The 22,639-nt window shown below is 31.6% G+C and overlaps 3 protein-coding genes across 5 annotated transcripts; 1 reads left to right on the top strand and 2 right to left on the bottom strand.

Moving 5' to 3' along the window:
- Positions 1-111: 111 nt before the first annotated feature.
- LOC124915694 (protein MEI2-like 4) lies at positions 112-3,935 on the bottom strand. Of its 2 annotated transcripts, none has more exons than XM_047456456.1 (8): positions 3,701-3,935; positions 2,662-2,945; positions 1,981-2,574; positions 1,262-1,901; positions 1,103-1,187; positions 951-1,019; positions 682-861; positions 112-611 (listed from the first exon to the last, which is right to left on the bottom strand). In XM_047456456.1, the coding sequence occupies exons 2-8, from the start codon at positions 2,795-2,797 to the stop codon at positions 474-476; spliced, it is 1,842 nt and encodes a 613-aa protein (XP_047312412.1). In that variant the 5' UTR covers positions 2,798-2,945; positions 3,701-3,935; the 3' UTR covers positions 112-473. The 2 variants fall into 2 exon arrangements, with proteins under 2 accessions (XP_047312412.1, XP_047312413.1); XM_047456457.1 differs by having other exon boundaries at positions 2,662-2,906.
- A 9,013-nt stretch (positions 3,936-12,948) lies between these two features.
- On the top strand, positions 12,949-17,629 carry LOC124914550 (auxin response factor 2B-like). 2 transcript variants are annotated; one of them, XM_047455126.1, is made up of 14 exons: positions 12,952-13,424; positions 13,527-13,642; positions 13,853-13,948; positions 14,084-14,137; positions 14,237-14,389; positions 14,461-14,545; positions 14,838-14,928; positions 15,006-15,170; positions 15,351-15,470; positions 15,555-15,630; positions 15,705-15,876; positions 15,973-16,787; positions 16,881-17,071; positions 17,165-17,629. In XM_047455126.1, the coding sequence occupies exons 1-14, from the start codon at positions 13,313-13,315 to the stop codon at positions 17,325-17,327; spliced, it is 2,409 nt and encodes an 802-aa protein (XP_047311082.1). In that variant the 5' UTR covers positions 12,952-13,312; the 3' UTR covers positions 17,328-17,629. The 2 variants fall into 2 exon arrangements, with proteins under 2 accessions (XP_047311081.1, XP_047311082.1); XM_047455125.1 differs by having other exon boundaries at positions 12,949-13,424; positions 14,084-14,389.
- On the bottom strand, positions 17,589-19,949 carry LOC124914552 (transcription factor SCREAM2-like). The gene is made up of 3 exons (XM_047455128.1): positions 18,711-19,949; positions 18,090-18,317; positions 17,589-18,015 (listed from the first exon to the last, which is right to left on the bottom strand). Exons 1-3 carry the CDS (start codon positions 19,728-19,730, stop codon positions 17,743-17,745), a joined length of 1,521 nt encoding a protein of 506 aa, XP_047311084.1. The 5' UTR covers positions 19,731-19,949; the 3' UTR covers positions 17,589-17,742.
- Positions 19,950-22,639: the final 2,690 nt, after the last annotated feature.

Genomic DNA, 22,639 nt, shown 5'->3' with positions numbered 1-22,639 from the left:
TAAATTCATTGTCATTTAAAATAAATAAAAAGATTAATATTTTACTAAATTTAATGTTTCAGTTTAGATTTGTTGAACTAAAAATAATAGTGTAATGGCAGACCAATATTCATGCATGTAATTGCTCATTTTTGTTTGAATATTACATATTGCAAAATGCACACATCAAAGGTTATCCAAGAATGACAATTCTAGCAAAATGCACACATCAGGTTATATTGATTTTTTTTTTAATGCTACATGACATACAAAGTGCAAGCTTTTACTACAGAAACATAAAACTCGACTTAGCCGTACCAAATGAGAGCTCACAAATTAGAACCAAAAGAGAAATGTAGACAAAATTTGTAGGCATCCCATATAGAAGAAGAACAGCAACAAAATAATATGGTAAATAGAGAAAGATTGGTCAGCTTTCCACTAAGTTGTGGTTAGTGAGAAATCCAAATTTACTTGTAAAACCAGAGCTTCTCTTATAGTAGTAGAAGAGTTTGATCTCTCACGAGGCTGCCCACCAGACTAGCCTGCTGCCCGTTCTCATTTTCCTCCGCGAAATTGCTCTGCGCTTTACCAGCTTTTCCTCTACCGCTAGTCCTCAAGGGAAACGACTCCTACAAACAAACAAACAAAAAAACTTCATTCAATATTTGTCATCCTTCCATGGAGAAAGATTTATAGTACCTGTTCACCAGCATTTGGACCATCAGTACAGAAGAGAATGGGGCGACAACGTTTATCCTCGTTCATCAAGTTTGAGTTCTGAAAGTGAGCAATAAGAGCATTTTTCCCCTGAATTCGGGCATATGCAAGAACCACCATCTTTTCACTATTGAATTTGTCCCATTTTCGACCATTGAATGCCTAGAGGAGATATGAACAGATGAAAGATGGATATTTGAGCTGATGGATTATGAGTAGAGTAATTAATAATCCCTGGTGAATGGACAAACCTTGTAGAATGGAATAATGTGAAGCGGATCAATCATGTTGATGAATGCATAACCAACATTGCAGTTGTTCTGTACAAATCACAATAGATGGTTGGTTGGTTATATAGATAATAATAATAGTACACAACTTATTTACAACAAACATTACTAACCTTGAAATCGATGGGCAAATATATAAAATCGTATGTTCCTTGACACTGTTCATCAATGGCAGCTAGCAACATTTTAGAAGTGTACCTACAAATTTATAATAGTTAGATTTCAAGAGAAATGATCCTGACCATAATTACTCATAAAAGTTCATCACATACTTATTTGGAATGTTCTTAATCATCAGCGTAGTTCGGTTGTCTGCCCCATGCAAGACGCGATCAATGTCAAGCTCAAACTGCTTGCTGTCAGACTGTGGGAAGCCGCCAAGACTTCTTCTGCGTGAAAGGATTTTCACACATTTGGGAGCTGAATCAAACGAGTTTGGCACTGAGTTCAAACCAGTTCTGTTTGCAAGAATATGAGGATTGCACCAAGAATTACTGGTAGTAGAAAAATAAGTAGATTTTCCACCAGAGTAAGAGCAGGCATAAGAGTCTCTTCCCAACAGATGTAATGATGGGTGACTTACAGGACTTTCGTTTCCAAAAGAACCTGGAGAAAAACCTAGGGGTTCAGGAAATCCCACTTTCTGGGCATTTTTCATGTCCAACAAGGACCAGCTAGCAGAAGAAGCCGATCCAACATAGGGGGGATATTGTGGAGGTGATACTTTGTTCAGGTTATCAATTGGCATTTGAGGATGTCCAGACAGTTGTGGATAGGAAGCCATAATGTCATTGAGGAATAATGGAGAATTAGGCCACATCGGTGCACTAGAATTGCTGTTCCAATTTAAATTGTTGTTGGCCTCATATTGCTCACTAGCAACACAATTTCCATTTCTTGTCTGACTAGGTACTACAAAAAAAATGGAGAATAAAGAAAGGTTATGCATAAACTTTTTAAGAATTTGCGTGGATACTCATGTAACACTCACCTCTTCTATGAAATTCGATTCCCTGGTTACCATTGGAAGTTATGGGATCATTGGTTTTTCCTCCCATATCTGTTAGATTACTAGAAGTCTTCCTTGGATTCATCAAACCAATTCCATTACAAAGTTTAGCTTGATGCAGAGAGTGGTTTACCACAGGAAGACCAATGCAAGTGCCAAAAGATGGCATTCTTACAGGAGAAGAGTTCATGGTGCTCTCAGTGATAGAAATCCTTCCATTGTTCTGACTTTTGTTCACTCCAAACTCAGACATGTATCTAGCCGAAGGTGAATAGTGAATTGACCCATCCTCAAGTGAGCCAGTACAAGTCTCCAAACCATTTAGAACTCTTCCAATTGACTTCCGAACGAAAGAAGGTTTATCTAGTTCAAGTTCCATCCCACCGCTGCTGTGAAACAAATCGAAATCGTCAAAGTCCTCATGTTCATTACCATTTGTGTTATATAGCAGTTCATCAATCATTCCAGAAAAGAGATCATCTTCGTCCGGAAGGAGATTTTGCAGGGTCTCCGTTGTTCCCATGTCCCCCTCATCAATTGACTCTTGAATCATCATATTATTTGTTGATAAGCCCACTGCAAGTAACATATTGACAACGTTATATATGCTCAACTGATTGCATGGTTGATATTTTTTAATCAATAAATAAATAAAAATCTTACATTTCCGTCCAAAAGTTTCGGGCAGCGAGCTTGAGGAGGGACTCATTTGACGCAATGAATCATGCATACCAATGTTTCTCTCCATACGTGATGACATGGTCTCAGCAAATGTACAGCCTTCTCCTCTAATTTTCATCAATATCGGTTATGAGACTGGGATAAGTTGTAGCTTTAGTTGGTGGTCCTTTGAATCACGAACTTTGTTCTGCTGAAGAAGTTCAATCTTGGGTAATGCTACAAATGACCTGCAGCAAGCAATGCATGTGAACCTCCCATCTGTTCTCCTACAAATTAACGAGTTTATAAAATATTCACTAATGAACCCATGTTTCCTTGTGGTTGATATTATGTATGGTAGTAGCATCAGGGAAGAAAGCTTATAGATGAACAACAAGAGAATAGAGGACATGCCCTTAGAAAGATCACCATAATGACAAATTCGTATACTGATAATGAGAACGACAAAAATGAACAAGAGAATACGCATAACAATTTCAATTCCTTCTCTTTTACATACAAGCACATGGTGCCGGAAAAAGAAAGAAAATAGTAGTTTTGAGAGGAAGGTGCTTAGCTTTCCATGCGCTAAAATCCAAAGCATGATCATAAAAATGCCATGATCACGCATCATCAGCTTGTGAGAGATAGAATATTAGCAACAACATGAATTATAATTTCAGGTTTAATCCTTTGTTTTACTCATTTCCTTGCCCAGCAATTAATATAGCAATGTATTATTGGTAGAGTCTATAGAAGGAAAAACAAAATTCTTCGGTAAGATCCTCATACAAAGATATATACTCGATAACAACAGAAAAATGCATTTATTTTAGAAAATATGAGAAATAAAGTTTGCAGTACGTAGAAGCGTGTTCGTGCTCGATAAAAGCATCCATCTGTAAGCAAATGACTATTAAGAATTCGATCTCGACTTCAGAATTCAATCCTACAGTGATCGATCTTCGCTGTTTTTGATTATGCGTCGTCACCTCTTCTCTACCAAAGACAAAATGTGGAAGAAACTGGAAAAAGACATTACCTGAATTCCTCAACCTGTAAGCTTTCTCCTCAATGGCTCGATCCAGAGTTGATTCGCATCTGTGTCCTGGCTCGAAGGAAACTCGGAAAAACAACAGAGAAGGCTTTCAAAGAATGTCAGTCTGGATTCACGAGATAATTCACCGGAGGGAGGAAGTTCCGGCGAGTAAGGGGCCAGATTCCGGCGAGTCTATACTAGAGAGAGATAGATGGAGAGGTAGAAAGAAGAGTGGGGGGATGTAGTTGATGGAAGCTTTGAAAAAAAGGACAAAAAGGTGAAAAAGACGCAGACGCTTTGCCGCTTAGGCTGGGGTTTTGAAGTTTTCGCGATTTGCCGACGCCGACGCGCGTAACGGACGCGCGTTCATACACAGTAATTAACGGCGTTAATCCTGATAAAGAAATGCCGTTACGGGATGAAACTTCACATGAGTTGCGTGATGCCTCTCTTTAAAGCTCCCCCGTCTTCGAGTGCTTTGACCACCAAATACTTTCTTCTTTTTTTGAATAAATTAATTATATTTTAGTTAAAGTATATGATTAAAATAAAATAAGAAAAAGGTTATATATATAAATATATAAAAGATTTGTCTTTTGTTTTTGTAACAGCTAGCATGGGCTGAATTAAATATTAATATAGGAAATAATATAGAAATATAGGGAAAGGAAACGGTTAGTTAAGTATAGGTTTGAAAATAGTTAAAAAGCAGCTAAATTTTGGTAAGAGTTAGATCAGGCACGCATTTATAATATGATTTACCAAATTGCGTGCTTTTTACGAAATAAATGAATTAGATTAGATTAGATAACACGACACGCACTTTGAGAGAGAGAAAACCCTTCTTAAATATCATAGACAACAAAATTTATTAATCTTTTATAAACATATTCCTTTTATCCTTAATTATCATTATAATTTATTTTTTATAATCACACGTTATTTATATCTCATATTAAGTATTATATCCTTAACATATCTATGGCTACGATTCACCAGATATCAATTATATTTCCATAAACTTATTTAAGATCGGAATTATATCCAAATTCATACATAAGCATTTTAAATAATATTAATTTGAAAGCATTAGATTGGCAAACATCTCACACCACTTTTTAATTCTAATTTATTTTTTAAGCAAATTTATACAAACTTTAACGTATTTTCAACTTTAATTTAAAGAGAAATATAATTATTTTAAGTAATATTTTAAAACTAAAATTAATTTATTTTTTCTTAAGTTAGAAGGTAGCATAGTTATATTATTGTTACCAACACTCCAACTTAAACAATTTTAAGTGGGAATTAAAATATAATATTCTCCCTCATGAACTATTTTGTTAAATTTATTTTAAAATTATATATTTTTTTGAAAAAAATAATTTTTATATTCTTTTAATAAAAATATTAGATAATATAATTTTCTTAATAATGTTACTTTAAGTAAAATATTGAGCCTGTATTTTTGTTATTTTTCCTTTACTCAAAGGATATAATTAAAATATATAATTATGTTATACATTTATAAATTGATTTATTTGTATATTATATCTCCAACGAGAAATCCCTAAGCAGCATTTGACTCCTCATCGCATTCGTGTTTGAGGTCGAATTTGGCGTCATTCTCGAAAATATATAATTATTTATTTATTAAAACAATTTATTTCATTTAAAATATGAAGTAATTAATATATACACTATAGTTATGGATTAAACTTCTTTCAACCGTTCTCATTTAATGTCTCTTAAACATTCATGTTACTTTATTTTTAAGTAATAGGCTGGAAGATATTGAATTGTTATAACAATTATTTTATTTATGTTACGTTAGATTGATGTCACTTTAAATATGTTAAAACCATTAACCAATTTATGACGAAATAAAATTCCCTTATTTTTAAATAATGTTACCTTTTATAAAATGTAATATTACTACCAAAATGGCCAAACATGCAATATGATGTTTATATGACCTCCCTACATTCTTCCATACAATAATAATTATATAATATTTGTATATATGAGATATTACAATTGGGCTACTTTCAATATGTGGGCTGTATCATTCAGGTTCAGCCCACCAATATAATGTTTATAAATTTCTTCAATTTTTCTTTCACCTCACCTAATAGAGTCCTATATGTAATGCAATTAAAGTATAATAATAAAATAAACATTTCATTTAATTGTATTAAATCACCATTTTTTTATTATTAATTATTATTATTATCTTAAGCTACATTATAAAACCGAACAATTAATGGAAGTGAGTGAGTGCGGTGGTCCGGTTGACAACCAAAGATTAATTAGTGCCATGTTTAGAAAACAAAGAAGACGACAAAAATCACTAACCATATATTCTGAAATAGTAAAAATAATTATTTAATTAATTGTTTTCAAACACGTTTTCAATATTTGACCATTTTAAATAAATGGGAGTAGGCAGCTACAGTTAATTAATGGAAGAAAATGAAAGAGGTTATTAAGATATTTATTTATTTTAATTCTTATTTTTAAATTATATATATTATTTAAGAGTATTGTTTAATTTTTAGTAAAAAAAGAATATTGTGACTTGAACTAACTTGTTAGTATAGATAAGATTGTTCGGATTTTATATGGAGATAACAAATGGTATTTTTTAATTTCTGTTTTTGTAGAGAGAACAAACAAAAAAAGTATTTGCTAAAAGGGTGATTATTCATTTAATTAATTTACTAATTTATTATATTGTTGTTGGTCAATGACACGACAAATTCATATAAAACAATATTATGTGGTGACAATCCATCCATTCTATAGTAGTGCCGTGTTTGAATTGCATTTTGCCTTGCAATTTATATGATATCGATTTCCTAGCTGCAGCCTTAATTGGTTAATCCCTATTTATAACATTTATAAATATAGTAGGTGTCTTAATTACCATTCTATTAAAAATTAAATTCAAAGTATTTTTTTATAATTAAATTTACCTTTTTAATCATAATTAAAATTCTGGATCACTATTTATATCCTATAATTATTTTCTAAATCATAACCGGTTTAAAAACACCAGGTGACAGGGTAAATCTAGTGTAAACTAATAAATATTATTAATATATATATATATAATTAAAATATATTATCGAACAAAATCGATATCTCGATAAAATATTTAAAAAATAATAATTTTTAAATAAAATTACAAAAAAAAATTATCTCCAAAACCTAGATCTAGCTGAGCATTTTTCTAAACAAGGCAAAATATTATTTTATAGAATGAGGGTAATTTTCTTTGATTTTTTAATTTATATAAAAGAATTGTACTTTTTATTACGATTAGATTATGTTGCTTATAATTAATATATATATTGTAATTTGAAACAGTAATATATACTGTATGTAGTTGACATTGAAGTCATTGTAATTTATAAGTCTCGTGGGTTAAGAGTATTTTTCTAGTTTTGTTTTTAAAATTGAAGAAATTAGATTTCAACTTAATAGTATGAAACTCGAACATAAAATTTTATTCAGGTAAATTAAATTCTTCTTACTTTCTACACTTAAGATGAAAATGAAACATTTAGAATAGGTAAACATGGAAATATATTTAATTGCATTTACTTTTGTCTGAAATGAATTGAAAACAAATTGATGATTAATTAATTAATTAATTAGAATAGTTTTCTAGCGGCAAATTACTGTAAATACACCAACATTGAAGAATTTGGTTGGAAAGTTAGAAATTCAAAACTTTAGAAAAATAATAAATAAATAAATAAGGGGAGGAGGCATGGGCAACTTATGTCGGAGAGTCCAATGTATAGTATTAGCAAATGGGAAGGAATGGGACACCCCACGTGCATATGTCACATGGGATTAATGCATTTGTATTATTGTATATATGGTATCACGTGACATAATTAAAATAACATTTTATTTATTGATTTTATATTAATTAAAACCCATTTTTACCAAATTCAAAATCTAAGTAAGTATGCATACCACTTTAAATAAATATCATTCTATCTCCTCAGAGATAAATTATTTAATTCTTGAGGTGCAATTTTAATATTTCCACCTTATTCTTAATTGTTATATTAAGAATAATAAAAGAATCTTTTTATTTTATTTTTCATTGTGGTCCATAGAGAGAGAAATGATATGTGATGGTCCAATTACAGCCACTAAGGTAACTGGGTCTTCATTATTGATCATGTCCTCTCTTCTATTCTCTTTTCTTTTCCCTTTCGTTTACGCCATGGAAAATATATATTATTTATATCTATCATAATATTTTTATTATTTTTTCTCTTAAATATATATATATATTTTGCCAAAATTATCATTTTTTTCTAAAAGTCACGGTAAAGATAAGAGCATAAAAAAACTAAACAAATTAAAGCAATAAAGTAGAGATAATGATTTCACTTGTTTAAAAGTATACATAATATAAAAATTGAAATGGAGAGTTTTATTTGAAAGAAAAACAATAATGTATTGGTGAGTTTTGTTACTAAGAAAAACAATTAAGATGATACCCAAAATATTGAATTGGTACATGTGAGAGTTTTGTTTATTTATTTATTTTTTTAGTTTGATGTACTTTTGATATATCTTTTTACAATTTCTTCTTAATCTTCTTGTACCCACTTTATTTCGGGTTCTTTCAAAATGTCTCATTTATAAAAACACCCTTTAAAAATAGAAGAAAAAAAATAGGGTGAGGACTAGTTCCTTAAGACAAGACTCCAAAGAGTGTGACAATTGTTTTTTTAATTTTTTTATTATAATAAACAATAAAAAGTCTAACAAATGAAATATTTCAAAGCATCCACCTTATAACAATTAATAAAAGATCAAATCTATATTATCCTTAATAAATATCAAAATAGTTATTAGAATAGTTGAACCAGAGTCTTATTAAGAATTTACATATACAATTTTTTATAGTCACGTTTATTTTATATTACCTTAGGCAAAACACTTCATACTCGACTAATCTTATTAATCAATTTACCGTTTATTTTCATAGAACATGACATATGCTTAATGATAAGCTTAACCTAGTCATGCTATCTTGAAGGTCAACCTTCAAACATTTTATTATTATATTAAAAACCGGATATTAGACATATATATGGAAAAAGAAAAGTCAAAGAAAATAATATAATATAATTTTTATAAATCTTATGAAATTAAGTAACCGTTAATATATACTTGGAAGAATTTAATTAATATTTCTGATCAATGAGATTTGGACAATTTTATCAAGTTTGGTTGCAAAATAATTGTGAGTGAGGGGATGGACGTCACAGTTAGAGTCACCATTAATTAATTAATATCTAATTACTAGAATCTATTCTTAATCATTTTTAGTACTGATGAGACTAATCATGCGGTTTTTTTTATATTAATCTGTGAATGATCAAGTACCCATTAATTAGCGACACTTGTGAATAATACCTGTGATACAATAATCATGTATAATTAATTGTAAATAATTAATTAAGGTTAAGTATTTGATTAACTTATCTTGTGCTGACAAGGCAGCAAAATTGGTCACTAATTGATCCCTCAGCCATGGGATAGCAGACAAAGAGGATGAGAATCAAACTTTAATGTCAAACTTTTCACCTAAATTTAATAATAATAATTATTATTATTATTTTTGCACAAATGTCACTTGATTATGATCATGCGCCTATGTTATGTATTTATCTTGAGACAATGTCAACCCATTAAATATATATATTCCTTTTTTCATTTTATTGCTTATGAATTTTTATTTAATTATGAAAAGTGTGTTACTTTTGTTTATTTATATTTCTACCAAAAATGACTTAATTAATTAATACCTGAAAAAATTAATGGGTTAAAAAGTTGTTAAATATGATGTATAGTAACAACACTTTTTTTTGCTGAAAGGTATGGTCTTATATTCATGTTAATATTCATTTTGAAAAGTTAAAAAATATTTGTTATGTAGACAAAGCTTATTTAATATTAGAGTGATTTCTGTAAGATAATTATTATTTATTTTTTGTCACAAAGAGATGCACGAATTCTCATTAATTTAAATAAAGATTCATAGCCAAAACGTGTTAGTGGTTTTATTTAAGAAATAAAAAATACAAAATTAAAAGTTTAACAAGTGAGTCCTAATAGTAATAACAAAAAATAAATACACTAACAAAAAGGTTATACTTTCAATACCAAACTTTAGTGGTTCAGTCAAAAACTAACTTCCTTCATCCAATTTTTTTTTATGTGAATTTGTTTTATTAAGTAATATTTTCTCAACATTGTAATTATAATTACACTTAATATTATTAAAATAAAGAATAAAAATTACTTTGATTCAATTTTATATTAAAAAAATAATAATAATAAATTTCAACTTTTTAAGTTGTTAGGTAATTTTTAAATAAATGAACAAAGTAAAAAACGCATCTTAGTTTAGAGTTGAAAATATTCAACACGAACAAAAGAGAAATCTTGCATTGTGAACTAAATAGTTAATCAAAGTAATTCTAACAGATTAATATAATGTAATCATAGTTGTTAATTAGTTATGATATCCGATGATTACCTCCAAATAATTTTATTTCCACGTCTTTTAGCACCTAACTTAACCTTTTCAACTATTTATATATTGTTTTTTAATTTTTACTTTGCCCATTTATAAATAATTACTATACTAAACTCGAATTAATGAGATTTTGACTCATCCACATCGAATAGCCACGCCAAACAAGGCTTTTAACACTCACCTTATCTCTCAAGTAGAGTTTTTGGTTGATTTGTCCAAAAATCCACTCCAAACAAGGCCTAACTCAATAAGTGGGTATCCAGAATTAGCCACTTTTAAAGGCTCGAGGACTGTAACCACTAGAATTCGATGCTACAATACAAAACAGTCCCTTCCATTATTTGACCTAGTTTGATTTCAGTTTATTTTGTAACCTTATGTTTTTGTACATATAAAATAATGGTTTGAGGCTTGAAACATAATTTTGTTTAAATAACATCATATTTTAGCTATCTTATATATACATTATTCAACCCGATTATCAAAACCATGATACAATATGAATCAATCACGAGAAGGATGCGTGCAAGACTTTCTTTCTTTCGTGATCGCCTCAATTACGTAATTTATTTAAACTTTAATTCCACAAATTAGTACAAAATGGGAAAATTTCATTAGGATGCTTGTCTACATGCTTGGGAATGTAATTTGATGGTTTTGGAATGTTTCACATAATATATCTATTTGGTTATTGCTCTTACTTGTTTTTGAAAGAATAAAAATGTATGTAAACGTGTACTTAGTTATTAATGGATACAATTTAGCACTTGTTTAAAATCTTACTATAGTACTAATTATTCCAACAAAAGCATCTTTAATTGCCTAAAAATGACAATGACTTTGCATTGTATTGACATTCACAAGTTTGTTTACAAGGAAACACGTGTATGTGTAATACAAGCCATAATTAAAGTAACTTGTAAGAATAATTTAAATGACAAATTGTCTTATCTAAATAGACCAAATATCTCGTATTCGATTTAATACGATTTATACTAACAACGCTCTAATTTAAATAATGGTCATGATTGTAAGATTTTGTGTTGTCTTCTTTGAAAATGAACTCCAACAAAGAAAAAGAAGAAGACATAATAGCATGTAACTCAATGAAATCAATCTAAATATATTTGAATTATTTAACATTTAAAAATTATAATAAAAAATAATTCATTGTGACACCAATTTTTCCAAGTGTGAATATAAGTGTGGACATTAATGCTTGATTTAGATAGGTTGAAGTCTCCATCAAAAGTGAATTCTTACCAACCCTAGGATTATTAGCTTCCAATTTGTTTGTAGGATTCTATATAAATTAACATGGTCCTTGAGCTATTATTGTAATTTAGCTCCCCTCACAATTAAAAGTTTTACAATAGGTCTTTCATTGAATGTTTTAAAAGCTATTGGTAAAGATTTATTTCTATTGGGAAACATAACAAAATAAACAAGCAATTACTTGTTTGATGGACAATTTCAATTGAGGTCCATATGGAGCCAATGTTTTCTAGAATGGCCCCCCTCATTCGCATTCATTTTTCCACTCAATGTGTTTATATTTTGTCGACGAAATCTTCGAGTTCTTATATAACTAATATGTTTTGGTTATGCATTCTTAAAACTATGTAGATCAATTTTAGAATATTGCACACAAGTTTTAGTTAAAGACAACTAACCTACAATCATCCTAACTTCATTTTGAACATTATTAATTGAAATTGAACTTAATAAACTATTAGAATATAAATTATGTGAATATTGACCACCTCAATTATGTTTCAATAAAACATTTTGATTGAAACAAGATAATTTAGGTTTTTTTTTAAAATTTTAAGGTGGACAATAATATAAACTATAAATTTATACATCATATATAAACAAAATAAAAGTAAAAAAAAATAAGAAACTCAATGAACAAATATAAAATATTAAATGACATTATTAACTCTATCTTTTAAGTGAGTTATTCAAAATTTATTTACCTGTTTAATACTTGTAAATGACATTCTAGCTTTTATGTTTGGAAAAAAATAATATTTATTGTTGGAAGCAATAGTAATATTTTGTTCATTGTAAATTTTATTTAAAAAATATTACAATTAAAACTTATTAAGATAACTCAAGTAACAAAAGTAATTTAATAAACAAAATATTACTATTGCTTCCAACACTAAAATAAATAAAATAATTTTATTTTTTCAACATAGAAAATTAGAATGAACTCGAAATTGGTGATACTTAATTTTTGTCACAATTATTTATAATATGTATAATTCATAACATAAATCCATTCTTCACTCATTTATAATTCTTAATAATTTAGATTTTTTTTTTCTGTTACTTTAATCTAATTAATTATATAATTTATTTTTTAAAAATAAATAGAATTAAAATTTTGATTACAATTTCTATAAAAAAAAATAAATTGGGATCGTTTTGTGTGATCTGACACTCAATTAGACATTTTTGTCAATAAAATATAAATTTAAATAATTAATTAAATTAGAGAAATTAGAGATAAAATAAAAACGTAATTAGAGAATTGGGGTGGGAGGTAAGAAAAGAAACGTAGAAAACATGGAGAATGAGAAAGAAAGTGTTGGTAAAGTCCGTCCGACCACATGAAGTGGGCGGTTAAAGTCTTGGGATGGAGTGGGAATTACCGGGAATCACCGGTTAGAAAATTGAATCATCTCTTTCTTCCTCATCATCATCAGCAACAAGCAGTCCAGAGCAGAAAGGACTGTGTACGGTTGTTTCTGGCGCCTGCACGCATCAATCCAATCCCCTTATAGATAGACAGACTTACATACATGATACATACACACAGCCAGCAGCATCAAGCAGCATAAGAAAGAAAGAAAGAAAGAAGAAGAGATTCACACACATCTTTAATTCATTCATCCATCCATCCATTCATTGATTGATTGATTAAGAGAGGAGCGTCTTTTCATCTCCTTTTCCCTGATTTGCAACCTCTGATTCTCCAACTACTGATAAATTCCTTCAGATGAGGAGAGATCTGTGTTAAAACTCTATCTGGAATGTCTTCTTCAGAGCCGTCTTTGAAAGGGAGCACCAGAGGAGTAGGAGGAGCAGGAGGAGAGAGCTTCTCTTCTTCTACCTATAGCGACCCAAGCGATGGCGGTAGGAAAGGTACGTACGAGTAGTGTTTCACTGGATGAATTCAATCTATTTTCTTCGCCTTCCTTCCTTCTTTCCTTCCTAATTTGGATCCTTGATTTTCTCTCTATGCAGTGGATCCCGAAACGGCGCTCTACACCGAGCTTTGGCGAGCTTGTGCTGGTCCGCTCGTAACTGTGCCACGAGAAGGCGAGCTCGTCTTCTACTTCCCTCAAGGGCACATCGAACAGGTACGCTTTTCTCTCACATGTTGTTCTTACCATTTTTAGGAATTCTTCACTCTCTTACCAAATTATCAAGAAAATTTCCTACTAGTTTCGTTTTCTATCTCTTACCAAATCGATATGCTTAATGCTTCAACTTGTTGTGAATTCGATATAACAACAGACTTATTATTGAGCTAATAAGAGAATAACAGTCTTCATTCATCTTCTTTTAAGGTCGAGGCGTCAACAAATCAAGTTGCTGATCAGGAAATGCCAATTTACAGTCTTCCATCAAAGATCCTATGTCGTGTGATGGACGTGCGCTTGAAGGTTCTTATCGATAATCTCTGTTTTTCTTGTGTTTTATATAGATCGACACAGTATAGGACAATCTAGGGAGATAATTTTGCAGTTTACCCTTTCATATAGCTGAACATCTCTTTCTACTGCTTATCATCTTCTCAGGCTGAACCTGACACCGATGAGGTTTTTGCACAAGTGATTCTGCTTCCCTTGAAAGTAAGCTTTCTTCAATCGTGTTGTGATATTATATTGAAAATAGAAATTGAACATCATCATCATCATCATCATCATCGCTTTTTTGACATGTTAATGCAGGAAAATGAGAATCAAGTTAAGGAGAGCCCACCACCTCCTCCTCCTGCGTTCCGCGTGCATTCTTTTTGTAAGACACTTACTGCCTCTGATACGAGCACTCATGGAGGATTTTCTGTGTTGAGACGTCATGCAGATGAGTGTCTTCCTCCACTGGTACGATTGACTTGGAAACCTCTCAATTTTGATGCATTGGAATGCGATGTTTAATGATTTTATATGAACAGGACATGTCAAGGCAGCCACCAACCCAGGAATTAGTAGCAAAGGATCTACATGGAAACGAGTGGCGTTTCAGGCATATATTCAGGGGTAACTACTTAAAAAACCCTTCAATTCATCTCTGCTAGAGAAAAAGTAGCTTGCTTAATCAGTTATAGCTATTACTGATCTATATGTTCATGTATCTAAATTTACTCCCAATGATCTATCCATGTCTGTTATGCCTGTAACTATTTGTGATAACATATGGTGATTGCTTAAGAGATACAATTGACCTCTTTCTGAGACTATCTAAAAACCTTCTGATTTGAGTGTTTGTGTGCAACTTTAGTTCATTGGACTTGCTTTGCTGCTAAATCTTTTGTAATGCTTGCAATTGTAGGTCAACCTCGAAGACATTTACTTCAGAGTGGTTGGAGTGTCTATGTGAGCTCTAAGAGACTTGTAGCAGGGGATGCTTTCATATTCTTAAGGTTAGTATTTATACTTAATATCCATACTTTGCGTTTCTTATCTACATGAAACCTAGTTTATAACTTTTAACTGTCAGAGGTGAGAATGGAGAACTTCGTGTTGGAGTGAGACGTGCCATGAGGCGACAAGGCAATGTTCCATCTTCTGTTATATCCAGCCACAGCATGCATCTTGGTGTTCTTGCAACTGCATGGCATGCTTATACAACCGGAACAATGTTTACTGTTTATTATAAACCCAGGTTAGCAACCGCAAATATCTTTCTGCATTTGAGTTATGCTCATGTAAATTCTCAGTCTAGGATATCTCTTTCAATCTTAGGTATTTGAGTTTATATCCATACCCGTTTCCATTATTCCATATAAGGGTCAAAGATTTTCTCTCAAATAACTAGTGTTTCTTTGCATTTCTTATATGACAGAACCAGCCCAGCAGAGTTTATTATTCCATTCAATCAGTACATGGAGTCGGTGAAAAATACTTATTCAATTGGGATGAGGTTCAAAATGAGGTTTGAAGGTGAAGAAGCACCTGAGCAGAGGTATGTATATTCTGGATGTTGTTTGTTGACAAGAAACATCTTTACACTCGGTTAATATAAAACATCCTCTTTTGCATATTGTAGATATACCGGAACCATAGTTGGGAATGAGGATGCCGATCATAATCGATGGCCTGGGTCAAAATGGAGATGCCTTAAGGTAGTGTTTAGTGTTAGAGAACTCCAATCGCATAAAGTCTATCCATGCTAAAGCTTCTTCTTTTTTTGCTAAAGGTACGATGGGATGAAAGCTCTACAGTTCCCCGTCCAGATAGAGTTTCACCCTGGAAAATAGAACCAGCTGTTAATCCCCCGGCACCAAACCCCCTTCCTGTGCCAAGACAAAAAAGACCTAGACCAAACATGTTACCTAATTCCCCCGATTCATCTGTATTGACTCGTGAAGGTATAAAGGAATATTATTGATCTTCTTTCCTCAGCTTCTAGGTTATTATTTTAGGTGAAGTAATCTTTCTTTCTATTATTCTTTCCTTTGTTTTAGGCTCATGTAAAGTGACAGTAGTAGACCCATTGCTATCAAGCGGATATTCAAGGGTCTTGCAAGGTCAAGAATTATCGGCCTTGAAAAATGCTCTTGTTGAAAATAATAACGAGTCAGATTCTTCTGAGAAACCAAATTTATGGCCACCCCCATTGGATGACGAGAAGATAACAAGGCATGAGCCGTCATTTACAGATTTATTGTCCGGTTTCGGTACAAGGACAAACTCTTCCCACTCAACTAATCAGATTTCCACTCCGCCAAAATCGTTGAACCCTAATAAGCCTGACAATGAAGGGAAGTTTGATTTATTAGGGGGTTCTTGGTCTGCATTGTCACCTGCCCTCTCTCTGAGCCTTTTAGATAACATGAAATCTCCAAGAAAACTAAATGGTTCACCTCATTCCTCGAGAGATTTAAGATACGGCGGTTTTGTGGAGAGTCCCCATCATCGCCTGTCTCAAAATTCAGAACAATGTCACGGTAGCTGGTTGATGCCCCCTCCACATCAGCCTCAATTTCATCATGTCCCCATCCATTCACAAGAGCTAATGCAGAGGTCTATGTCAGCTCAGCATGATTCTGTCAAACTTAATGAAGGGAATTGCAAACTATTTGGTATATCCCTTACCAACTGTCCTGTGATGGTTGAGCCAACAAAATCAGCTCCCGGAACTGAAAGTATAGATTGTCCAAGCCACTTGTCTCCTGTGACGGTTTCTCAAAAAGCTACAATTTTGGAATCTGATCAACAGTCAAACGATTCAAAACGGTCTGGGAAAGCTCAAGGTAGTTCAACAAGGAGTTGTACCAAGGTAGGTAGCCACAACCGTTTATTAATTTATCGCTACTTGTTGTATTCTCTGCCTTACTGTTTACAAGATCAATTTATTTTATCCTCACTGCAGGTTCACAAACAAGGAATTGCACTGGGAAGATCCTTGGACCTAACGAAATTCAACAATTACGAGGAGTTGATCTCTGAACTCGATGACATATTTGAATTCCATGGTGAACTTAGAGGTGGAGACAAGAATTGGTTAGTTGTGTACACTGACGACGAAGGCGACATGATGCTTGTTGGAGACGATCCATGGGAGTAAGTTAATTTATATAGATGATGCCTATCTTTTATCTTTTGCCTGCATGATTGTAATGCTTTTTTTTTTGTTTGGTTTCACAAACAAAACAGGGAATTCTGTGGGATGGTGAAGAAGATGTTCATTTACACTAGGGAGGAGGTTCAAAGAATGAACCCAGAAACATTGAACTCGAAAGAAGACGATAATTCAGTGGTTGGTGATGGAATGGATGATAAGGAAGCCAAGGAGGTGACTCCTCTTCCTTCACATTAAAAAAGGATTTGCTGATTTCTCTTAAGTAGTAGCTATTTAAAATTTTGGGCATGTTATGGAATCTGGTATTATTATTATTATTTATTATTATGATAATAAGATTACTTACATAAATAGCATAAGGAAGCAGAGCTTCAATTATGATGGTGGTATTTCATAGGGAAACCTCTAATATGCCCATTCCCCACATGTAAATACTAGTAATAGTATTAGTAGTAGTAAGTAAGTAAACTCTTCCATATGAAAAAGACTAATGTACTGCTGATACAAGTAATAGTATCATGAGTTGTTTTTCTCTCTTATGTAAAGTTTGGTTTGGGAATAAAATCAACCATGGAATGAAATCCATGAACAGACATAAAATGTTTTCAATGGAAAGAAACAAACACAAACAGACAGAACACAGAAGATGAGCTTATGAAAAGTTACTAAAAAGTCCAGCTGATTCCATGAGCACTGCCTTGATTTGTTCAGGATGGATACTGTTATCCTGACCATCTTCTTCTCCAGGTTGCTCTGCCCTGAAAACATCCATGGAAAAGCCATTGAAGCAACTGACGACAGCTTGTTGAACATCTAGCCCAAGGTTATCCAATGCCCTCATTGTTGACAGCAAGATCCCTGGTTTACGCCCGCACAACATATGAATGTTCACCGCCCTCCCTTCCTTTGCTGCTCTTACTTCAACCTAACAACAACACAACCCAAATCATAAACTACTGACTTCATTTGCTCATATTAAACTGTAAATTTGAAATTTACCCTTGTGGCTTGAGAATTTGGTGTGGGCAAGGAAGAAGTAGAACACAGCTCTTCCTTGACGTTGTTGGGTAGGGAAAGAGATGTAGGTGTAACAGGATAAAAGTTATTAGTAGATGATGATGATGATGGACCTGGTGATGACTCCAATTCACCATGGAGGCTATTGATCTTTTGTAAAAGTTCCTTTAGATATTCAATAGCATCCCCAAGAATAGACGCTCTGTCCATCTGTTAACCCAAAAAAAACATAATTGCATTGTATGCCCATATCATTATCAATAATGGTTTCTTCCTTGAATGGAAATTATTTGAAAAGATCATGATGCATACTAATTGAAAGAAAGAAAGAAAGAAAGCAACATCAATCTAAATCTGGTTTGGTTTTACTTATTACTTTGATTCATGAGTTTGGATATATCACTGTTGAGTATGGGTGGAATTTTGTCTATTGTCTGTGGTCCATGAAAAACTCAGTACTACTCTCTCATTACAATTAATGCTGGTTTATTTTATTTTATTTTATTTTTATCTTAGGCTTTGTTTGGTTAATAATATTACTGAATCAATTGAAAACCATGCATTGATTAAACTAGAAGAAGAAGAAGAAGAAAAGAGTCTTACTTTGCTGATCTTTGGAACGACAGACCTGAGCATGTAAAGCCTGTCATTAAGCTTCTTCCTCCGCCGTCTTTCCGCCATCAAGTTCTTAGCTGGAACCCCCCCTCCTTTCTTCTTCTTCCCCTTCAGATCTCCTCCACTCGAAACCGTGCTGTTACCATTTGAGCTATTATTATTATTATTTCCTCCATTCTTACTACTCTCCAATGGCAATGGACCAGTATCAGAATCGTAGTTCTTCAACCCAGACCCAACTAAGCTAACATCATCATCATCATCATCATCCTCCACCACCTCAGTAGCCTTATGGCTTTTTTTAACTCTTCTCTTCTTCTCGTTCGGTTCTTCCCTTTTTTCTGCAATCTTCTTACCCAAATCAGACGTCATGCTGTTCTTCCTCAACGCTCTCTTCTGAAACAGAGTCGGCTGAGCTGCGTTTGAATCGAAGTTATCTAGCGGCTTAAGTAGCTTGGACCTGTTCAGGAACGTCGTCAATGAATCGTCAAATCCTCCTAAACCCGGAGTAGGATAGCTCATAACATTGTTTTCCGGCGGTAAATGAATCAAATTGGAAGAGGGGAATTGAGGATTTGAGGTTGTTAAATCAGAAGAAACAGGAAACAAGTGGGGGTCGAGGAAATCGAATCCATTGAGAATAGATTGAATATTGTTAGGATTTGGAGGAGGAGAAAAGTAATTAGTGTTGAGTTGAGAAGGGGAGCAAGAGGAGGAAGAATCTATGGTGGGATTGAAGAACGTTTGGAGGTTGCATTCCGGCGGCGGGAAGTTGGTGGTCGGGAAAGATATGATGTCGTCGTCGTGATTAGTGATGTACCAGTCGTCGACGTTGATGGCGGCGGCGGAGAAAGAAGAAGACGTTTGATAATTGTTATTGTTGTTCATGATGTATTGATGATGATGATGATTAAAAGGCAGAGGAGGCCATGAAGTTGCTTCTTCTTCTTTGTCGGCGGCGGCGACAATGTCCTCCTCCGTCCAAACCAGGCCACCGTCTGCTCTCATCTTCTCTATGTGGATGTGTGTGTGTGAGAGAGAAAGAGATAAACAGAGTGTTTGTGTGGATGTGTGTATAAAGAATTAGGATAGAGAAGGAGTGGGGAGTGTTACGTTTCATTCATTCATATTTCATAAAGAAAGAGATGGAGAGATTACAGAAAAACAGAACCGTTTTCATTGTAAAATTTTGTCTCTGTGCTATGATTCTCTCTCCTCGAATGTCCCATTTGTCATCTAAATAGAATTGCCACTTGTCGCCTCACATTCATAATACTATCTTTTATTTAGTTTTTTTATTCTTAAATTATAATCATATTTATTCATGATATTGTGTTTTGACTTTTAAGTTTTTTTAATATATATATGATAATATGATGCATGAATTTGAAACAGGACAGTCAGTGTAGACATGGTGAAGCGGTTAAGTTTTGTTTAATTAAAATGATATACTTTAAAAATTAATAAAATATAATTTAGTAATTGTTAAAATGTTCAATGACTTGATGATGAGCTTAAATTTGTCGGTTTGGTGGGACTATTATTTTATCTTTGACTAAATTGTGTAGTTGGATTTTATGTAGGTAAGCTGTAAACTAAATTGCTCATGTTTTAGGTCAATGATAAGCACATCTCAATAAGTATTCATTTCTATTTTATGTCATAACTCATAACCACATCAGATTTAAATCTTAAAAATGCTATTTTAAAATAAATAGATGAATGATTCATTTTAATTAGAGACTATTTAAATTTTTAATTTTACTTGTTATTTTGATGTAACAAATGAAAGTGAATTTATATTATAAATTCAAAAATAAGTTATTATTTGTTTAAATAAATGAACTTACATCATTATAATAATCTATATTTAAAATATTAAAGTTGGATTCATTTTTATTATTTTTTTCTTTTAATATGACACTTATAATTTTAAGTATTCATTATTATATTTTCAAATATAGAAGATAACCCTAGTAATTCTGAATACAATGGCAATAGTGAGATCGAAATGAGGAGTATATGTACGAAAGAGTTAGAAACCATTTTTGATGAGGTTCAATTCATTTATATTTTAGATATTTTTTTTACTACTATTTTTGTTCATTTGGTTTCAAATAATTATGGTCAGATACAGTTTATAATATATTTTATATAAAAAAAAAATTATAATAAAATAATATAAATTCATATTATTATATATAAAAAAGATTGATGATATTATATATTATTTGTGTCTATTAGTTATAAGAAATAAATCGGGCGAAAGACACAAATATCATCTCGTCAAACCACCCTTCAAATCGAACAAAACTACAACTTGTTATAATTGGTTATCCTTAATTGGAATGTTGTTTAGTTAGTAATCCTCCATTCAAAGATGAATTAGAAACCAAATTAATATGTGTCAATCCAAAATCAAATAATTTGGGCTAAGATTATTTTAAAAATGCCAATTTTAAAAAGAGAATACTTAGAGCTTTACTCTTGGTTTTTAGCCAAGGAATGGACTTTTATTAGCTAAGGAAACTTATATTGTTTTTTATTAGTCAAAATTACATATATTTTTTTTAATAAAAAAACTAATTAATATTTTTTTTCTTCTTTTTGCTAGTATCTTGATCCAAAAATTTATTTTTTATTAATTTATTTTTAATCTAATTCAATTACATTTCATATATTAAATTCATTTATATTTTTTTAATAATACATAAAAATTATATTTTTTAAATAACGTGAATAAGTGTATTCAATTGTTCAAATTGAATAAAACCTTAAAGAAGAAATATATTTATAACTGTAAATTATATTTATATTTTGGTAATGAAAAAAGGTTTAACAAATAAAAAAAACAAAAAAAAACACGGTGGACTTAGGTTCCAAACAGGGCTTAACATTAAAACTGAGCCGGAATATGACAACGCGGGCGACAAGCCGAGAATCCCGTGAGCCCTCCAAGAGGCGCCACTTCATATGGGGGCCCAACACTTATCAGCTTCTGGGTCCCACTTCTCATTCCCTCTCCCTCTCACACACTGACACACACAGTTAAATGTCAATGTTAATTTAAAGCCTCGTTTGATATTGGCTTCTCTATTCTCTATCATTTTTTAACAACTATTTACAACATTTATTTAACTATTTTCACTCCAACTTTTATAAATTTAATATAATTTGTTTTATTTTTATTTTTATGTAGTTTAGTCATCGATTTGACTTGGTTCCAATTTTTATCTATCCAATTTTATTTTTAGGCTACAAAAATGGTTTAATCAATTATAAGCCAATAAAACTTATAAATTAATCATAAAATAAAATATTATATTCAATTATTTAAAAAAAAGCCTTATATAATATAAGTTCGGGTATCCTTAAATACAAAAGTGGGTTATATGAAATCAGGGCCTGCTTAAATAAGCCCGGCAAGCTTTTGAGTCAGATTAGGATAGACAACACATTTATTTTAAATATTAAGATATTTAGTCAAATCTATTATATTTTTAAACATAAAAAATTATATTTTATCGGTTTAAGATAAAACTTCGAATTTTATTTAATAATAAGTTCAAATATCACCGAAAACTATTTTTTATCAAGCAACCGTCGCAGCCCAAAACTCAGGGTCCTTCATGAAATATAAGCTAAGAATCTTAAGATGCGGATGGTATATTCCTTGTAATTATTTTGTATGAATAAAACCATAGTAAATGTTAGTTTAGTTTATTGACTATTTAATTAGCTCATAGGATATTTGAATAATATTTTTTTAGAATAAGAAAATTATAAATTAGTAAGTGAAGTCAAAGATATCGTTCCTTCTTTTCGGAAATCCAATCCCTTTCTTTTTTTTTTTTTTTTTTGCATAAAAAGCACCGGTAACCGGTAAAATATATATATCGACTTTTCTTTTTTAAAAG

Source organism: Impatiens glandulifera, chromosome 9 (assembly GCF_907164915.1).
Source record: "Impatiens glandulifera chromosome 9, dImpGla2.1, whole genome shotgun sequence".
Taxonomy (NCBI): Eukaryota; Viridiplantae; Streptophyta; class Magnoliopsida; order Ericales; family Balsaminaceae; genus Impatiens; species Impatiens glandulifera.
The sequence above is the reverse complement of the archived record's forward strand: the minus strand, read 5'-3'. Positions and strand labels throughout refer to the sequence as shown.

Excerpts from the sequence above, each read along its gene's own strand:
- LOC124914550 (XM_047455125.1), top strand. The coding sequence starts at position 13,313 with ATGTCTTCTTCAGAGCCGTCTTTGAAAGGGAGCACCAGAGGAGTAGGA. Across the intron at positions 14,546-14,837 it reads TTTCAGGCATATATTCAGGG|GTCAACCTCGAAGACATTTA; the intron begins GTAACTACTTAA and ends TTGCAATTGTAG. Across the intron at positions 17,072-17,164 it reads GTTGGAGACGATCCATGGGA|GGAATTCTGTGGGATGGTGA; the intron begins GTAAGTTAATTT and ends CAAACAAAACAG.
- LOC124915694 (XM_047456456.1), bottom strand. The coding sequence starts at position 2,797 with ATGAAAATTAGAGGAGAAGGCTGTACATTTGCTGAGACCATGTCATCA. Across the intron at positions 862-950 it reads ACATTATTCCATTCTACAAG|GCATTCAATGGTCGAAAATG; the intron begins GTTTGTCCATTC and ends TATCTCCTCTAG. Across the intron at positions 612-681 it reads GTCCAAATGCTGGTGAACAG|GAGTCGTTTCCCTTGAGGAC; the intron begins GTACTATAAATC and ends GTTTGTTTGTAG.
- LOC124914552 (XM_047455128.1), bottom strand. The coding sequence starts at position 19,730 with ATGAGAGCAGACGGTGGCCTGGTTTGGACGGAGGAGGACATTGTCGCC. Across the intron at positions 18,318-18,710 it reads TCGTTCCAAAGATCAGCAAA|ATGGACAGAGCGTCTATTCT; the intron begins GTAAGACTCTTT and ends TTGGGTTAACAG. Across the intron at positions 18,016-18,089 it reads CAAATTCTCAAGCCACAAGG|GTTGAAGTAAGAGCAGCAAA; the intron begins GTAAATTTCAAA and ends TGTTGTTGTTAG.